The sequence below is a fragment of the Odontesthes bonariensis genome, chromosome 3 (genome assembly GCF_027942865.1).
Source record: "Odontesthes bonariensis isolate fOdoBon6 chromosome 3, fOdoBon6.hap1, whole genome shotgun sequence".
Taxonomy (NCBI): domain Eukaryota; kingdom Metazoa; phylum Chordata; class Actinopteri; order Atheriniformes; family Atherinopsidae; genus Odontesthes; species Odontesthes bonariensis.
Window position 1 is genome coordinate 40,759,408 of NC_134508.1, and position 6,279 is coordinate 40,765,686.

The window sequence follows — 6,279 nt, forward strand, 5'->3', positions numbered from 1 at the left end:
TGCCCCTGCTGCAATACTTTCACTCTCAACTACATCAACAACTCCAGTTACATAATCACCATACTCAAACTCAAACTTCTGTCCATCTATAACACGCTGCTTGGGCAAATCTGGAACAGAAAGCATATCTGCCCTAGGTGTGGGCGATATGGGCAAAAAAAAATATCTCGATATTTTTTAGGATTTTCACGATAAAGATATTTTGACGATATTTAAAAAAAATAAATAAAACTTGCGTTAAGATCACAATAAAATGAACACAAGCATGCAAGTCTAAGCACACACGGCCGGTACAGTGAAACTGCGAATGGCTCATTAAATAAATTGTGGTTCCTTTGATCGCTCTACCGTTACTTGGATAACTGTGGCAATTCTAGAGCTAATACATGCAAAACGAGCGCTGACCTTCGGGGATGCGTGAATTTATTAGACCCAAAACCCATGCGGGTGCCTCTCGGGGTGCCCCGGCCGCTTTGGTGACTGATAACCTCGAGCCGTTTCTCAGGCTACTTCTCCCTCCGGAGAGGGAGCCTGAGAAACGGCTACCACATCCAAGGAAGGCAGCAGGCGCGCAAATTACCCACTCGGGGAGGTAGTGACGAAAAATAACAATACAGGACACTTTAAATCCTTTAACGAGGATCAATTGAAGGGCAAGTCTGGTGCCAGCAGCCGCGGTAATTCCAGCTCCAATAGCGTATCTTAAAGTTGCTGCAGTTAAAAAGCTCGTTGTTGGATCTCGGGATTGAGCTGACGGTCCGCCGCGAGGCGAGCTGCCGTCTGTCCCAGCCCCGGCCTCTCGCTGTCTCAGCCCCTGCCCCCCTCGATGCTCTTAGCTGAGTGTCCCGCGGGGTCCGAAGCGTTTACTTTGAAAAAAATAGAGCGTTCAAAGCAGGGCGTGGTAAGGGCAGAGGACCACTGGCGCCGCACTTTATTGATTTTTGGCGATTGAAAAAAAAAAAAATAAAAAAAAAAAAATAAAAAAATATTTGCCTATATCTCCATATTGCAAAATTACTCATCGTCAAAACAACATTCACGATAATTTCGCAAACGATACATATCGCCCACCCCTAATCTGCCCCACTACTAATCTGATTACTGTCACGCAAATCTGAATACAACGCATCACCTAAAACTACAACCTTATCCAGTGTAGCCGCCTGCCACAAAAACACACTGTCAGTTGTGTGTTTTGCTACAGCTACCAAACTTACAGCCATACACTGCAATCCAGCATTTATAAACCGACTATCACCCTGGTGAAAAGTTCCCTGAACTGATGTACGCCCACTGACAAATGTACTACCAACTAACTCTTCAGACAGTGGAACACCCTGTGAAGGCATGCATGAACTGGACTTAGCACTCAAACCTTTGGTGAATCTTTGAGAGCGCCGCACACCAACACCTCTGTCCTCCTGGTTCTCCACCACCTCCACAGAGCAGACAGGCACCGGAACAGGACGAGCAGAGACCTCAACAGGACTGGTGGGCAGCGGCACGTCACAGGCACACACAAGGCTAGTTGTGGCCTCCACCTAGGACAAAAAAATAAATAAATAAACATAAAGGACAACAAAACAACCATATAAGCAACATAAAAGACTCGTATTTTGCTAAATTGCTCATAAAAAGATCAAGTAGCCATTTTTTTCTTTTTTACAATATCTCTTTTTTTTAACAATAATTCCCTTTTAAAAAAAAACAAAAAAATACACGTTGTACCGACCTCTTGGTCCAGGACCCCGGCTTCTGGACGAGCAGACACCGCAATTGGTGTGGCATCGACCTAAAGAGAGTAAAAACAATTAAATAATGTCAGAACCACAATACATAAAGAAAAACCTTTTGTGTACTTTTCACTTTTTTGTCACAATGGTTTAACACAGTTTCTCTGAAAGTCAAATGATATTTAACTGACACAAAATATAACCTCACATACTGCAAGCCAAAATCCTTTCCCTAAATTCAGGAGAAACCCTTCAAACAAATTGAACCAACCTTCTCCAGCGCCTCCACTTTCATGCCTTCAACAGACACCTCCGCACCTGGTGTGGCCAACACCTACAAATATACATGACATTAATACACAAATGCTAAATATTTCCCTCCTGCTCTCCAACTAAAAATGCACCACATATGCTCTTCAAATGAATTCAATCATTACATACCTTACGCCTAACTTGTCTGCGTTTCAATACAGCCGTTTTTCTCCGGTGTTCCACAGGCAGCGTCTAATGTGAGACAAACACAATTGCGTTTTAAAATATTTGTGCAATAGATTTGTGTACACAATACACACAGTGTCAAGGATGAGGGAGAAGAAGTCATTTTACAATAATGCTTAATCCATCACACACAATTTAAAAGCAATGTACCTCTTTACTTGTAGGAACATCACAATCAAGTAATGATGGAACCACCTTCTCCATGGCAGCCAATATAGCACTGGAGAACCGCACAGGATTCAGTGGGATGAAACACTCCCTCAAAACCACTGGAGTTCCATCCACCTGTACAATGTAGACAAAACTAGTTCAGATCAACATTGCATTCTCATCTTAGTTCAATATGAATTTAAAAAAACAAAAACATAGCAAACCTTGTGTTGAGCCTTTCTCCTCTTGGATGCACCAGAAGCATGAGCCTGAGCCAGCTCAGGCTCACCAGAACAGTTCCTCTGTAATGACAAATAGCACATGAATATAAAAACCATTTCACCATAGCTTTGATGTTCTCTTTAACAATAGCACTTTTCTCAAATATGAATTAAAAAAAATACATAGCAAACCTCATGTTCAGGCGTTCTCTTGGGTGCACCAGAAGCAACTTCAGGGTCACCAGAAGGGTTCCGCTGTAAAGACAAAAAGCACATGAATATAAGAACCATTTCACCATAGCTTTGATGTTCCCTTTAACAACAATAGCACTTTTCAATTAAAATATAATAACTGTCAACCTTCTTACCTTCCTACCCAATCCTACAACCGGCCACTCAGAGGCAGGTAGAGCATTCCGCGGCACTGATGTCAAAGCAGACACCGAGTGAGGTGCCTGTGGTTGAGGAACCGGTATCTCCAGTTGATGGTAAGCAGCAATCCACATCAGCTGCACAAGGAGCGGCATCCCGAAGTCATCGCTGAGGTGCACCTGTGAAAAAAAAAAAAAAAAAACAAATGTCAAAAAATAATGAAACATTTAATATTAAGTTTCAAATTACATTAAATATTTTTCCATTTCTTATACCAAAACAACAACCCAACAGCTACTTACCCCATCACGGCACCACAACTTCAGACAGTTGACAGGGAAATAGTCAGCTGTGTTCCAAAACTTCACACCTTAACACAAATTAAACAATGTTAATTTATAACTATTTACACAATAAAACATAATCCATCGTACACCCTTTTCAAAACATTCCTTTTTTAAAACATACCAAGATCTGATGCCACACTGTGGAATTTGTCTCTCATCAGCTTTTGGTACTCAAAGTCCACGGTCAACCGTGGAGGCATGTCCACAACAAAAACCTAGACAAATAAAATAGGGATTCATTATCAATTGTATTATCTGCATAATGCCACACCATTAAAATAGATACACTGCATAATGTCATTACAAAAAACAGAATACAAATGAAATTAATATACCTTTGTATAGTATGTACAGACAGTGGAAAGGAACTCTTTGAAGGAGGCACCTGCCTCATCAACCGTCCTGCTGCTTGTTAAGTTGTTGCTAGGGGCCAAGACGCACACGGCGTCAGGCTTCCGAGGAAGAGCAGCGTGCAACACTTCAGTCCTCAGCTGGTCAGCACTGGCCCCCGGCGTTGACATCACACCAAAGGACAGGCAGCCCTCTGGCATCTGAACAATGCCGTCTGCGATGGAACGCAGGTGGGAGTCCCCGACAAGAAGCACGAACTGGAACAAAAGCAAAGATTCCTTTAGAATAAGATCAAATAATAATTCCACAAAATAACTCTGTTGTATATAAATTGTACATACCTTCTTGTCTGGAAACTCAGCAGGGACGACCAATTTGTGACTTCGCCCACTGTGCAAAGAAATTGTCCATCGTTTCACTCTATGCCTCCAGCCAGTACCACAAGCTATTTATCAACAGACACAAAAAGCAACATAAACATTTACTAGTCATATTAACCGCAAATAATATCATTACACACTTTACTATTACAAAAATAACCCAAATGTTATCTCAAATATTGCAAATATGGAGAAACAGATAATGATAATACATACGTGCACGAAACTCGCTGGAAGCCATCCGGATTCCCACAGACTCAGTTGATCTTCAGGCATTCCACGCCTCACAATGACTCTTGCCACGAGGCATCTAGATGTGGATTAAAACAATGAATTAACATCATTACATAACACTATGCTCACCAGAAGGAAAAAAAATACATCCACCATCAGCTGAACACAATTAAAACTTACAATACACTATTAAAATGTTCCTAGATTTCCAATCAATGTTGTCATTATCAATACACATTGATATTCACTGTATTCAATTTCAATTACACATTATAAGGACTACCTTTAAAAACCATAAAAACTATGTACCAAAGTTTTAAACATGTTCAAAAAAGGTAAAATTCTCAATAATACACATTATCAACTTGTTTGGCATAATCCTACATTAGTGTTTTTTCACACTGAATAAAATTAATGGAACACCATCGTTTTGAATATTATAACTAACACAAGTCAACTTCTTAAACTGTCAAGACAGTGTAACCAACATTTGAGGGGCCATTTTGTTCATCTGTGTAAGAAGATCATGTTACATGAAACGATATCACAAGGACCCATGATTAGCCCAACTGTTACATGCAAAGGTTAATAACTCTTTGAATTCTTCATAATTTGACATTATTAGGGTATGACCGTAGGAACCATTTATAACTTATAATAACTGTAAAAATAATTATCCTAGTTATTTAAAAAATCTTAACATCAAGGACATGTACTTACATAGGTGTCCATCATAACGCCTGTTAAATTTGAATTTAAATTGAAAAGCTGTAAAATGGCCATATTCTGCATTTTCACAAATCAGAAAAAAGTTTCATAAATCCCAAACAAGGTTTTAATGAATCTATAGCCTCTTTAGAATAATTCTATCCAAATTTGAGCAGTCTAACTATTGTAGTTTCCATACAGCTCCTCCTCCTCCTCCTCCTCCCTCCTCCTCCTCCTTATCTTCCTTCTCTTCCTCCTCCTCCTCCTCCCTCCTCCTCCTCCTTCCTCCTCCTTCTCTTCCTCCTCCTCCCTCCTCCTCCTTCCTCCTCCTCCTCCTCCCTCCTCCCTCCTCCCTCCTCCCCCCTCCTCCTTCCTCCTCCTCCTCCCCCTCCTCCTTCTTCCTCCTCCTTCCTCCTCCTTCTTCCTCCTCCTCCTCCTCCTCCTCGTAAAACTCAGCATTCGAGAAAATGGCGAACAAATAAAATGATCAACCACGTGCCTCTATAGTTACTTTGTGCTTATTGCACAAACGCCATGCACAGCGGCGCTTTCTCCTTCGCGCCGTTTCTTTCTTTTTGACGCATTATAAACAACAGCAATATCGTCATTTCCGACATCCTCTACACGACCCCGGGAAAAATTCAAACCCACGCAGAACAAAGACTCATTCACCACGTGTTTTTCACCGTCTACAAACACGTTCAATTTAACTTTGAACTGAGTTATCTCGGGATCTTAATGTAATTGCGAGTAATAAGATAGCACCCAATTCCTTGGAATTTATACATTAACTTAATAATTCACTGTTATTGTAATTTAGACAATAATAACGTACTTTCCGTGCAATGTAACCATACAATTCCACCGTCTTACACTGCAGTAAAATCAACACAAATTTACTCACCTTAAGGACAAATCAATTCCTTTTGAATCCTTCTTGATAATGAAAAAACGTGGTAAAATTAGGTCTCTATCTAATTACGTACAAAGTGATTGTTCTCGAATCTATAAAGGCTTTCGCTAACACAGACGTCTCGAAAAATCCCAACAGAAAATAGCTTACCTGTTGTTATATAGACACACATCCCCCAATCACAACACAGCAAGAGACAGCCAATCAGCGTGATATACGGGTGCTTAATCCCGCCCCTGACAACAATGACTCTTACTGCGCATGCTCCATAGATGGCAAAACACGGAAGTAAACCGGAAAAAATTCGCCTCGCATTTCAGATTGGCTGCTGAACACGTCACACAATATCGTACATTGCGATTGGCTGTATTC

The 6,279-nt window shown here is 40.8% G+C and overlaps 1 protein-coding gene across 1 annotated transcript; it reads right to left on the reverse strand.

Annotated features, from left to right (window-relative positions):
• Nucleotides 1-2,840: 2,840 nt before the first annotated feature.
• On the reverse strand, nucleotides 2,841-4,293 carry LOC142377769 (uncharacterized). Its single transcript, XM_075462078.1, has 7 exons — nucleotides 4,269-4,293; nucleotides 4,014-4,117; nucleotides 3,657-3,929; nucleotides 3,443-3,536; nucleotides 3,277-3,344; nucleotides 2,979-3,153; nucleotides 2,841-2,857 (listed from the first exon to the last, which is right to left on the reverse strand). Exons 1-7 carry the CDS (start codon nucleotides 4,291-4,293, stop codon nucleotides 2,841-2,843), a joined length of 756 nt encoding a protein of 251 aa, XP_075318193.1.
• Nucleotides 4,294-6,279: the final 1,986 nt, after the last annotated feature.

What these genes read in the sequence shown, in the direction of transcription:
- LOC142377769 (XM_075462078.1), bottom strand. Translation starts at nt 4,293, where the DNA reads ATGGCTTCCAGCGAGTTTCGTGCAC. An exon ending in TTCCAGCGAGTTTCGTGCAC is followed by an intron (nt 4,118 to 4,268) that starts GTATGTATTATC and finishes GTTGATAAATAG; the next exon opens with CTTGTGGTACTGGCTGGAGG. An exon ending in CTGAGTTTCCAGACAAGAAG is followed by an intron (nt 3,930 to 4,013) that starts GTATGTACAATT and finishes CTTTTGTTCCAG; the next exon opens with TTCGTGCTTCTTGTCGGGGA.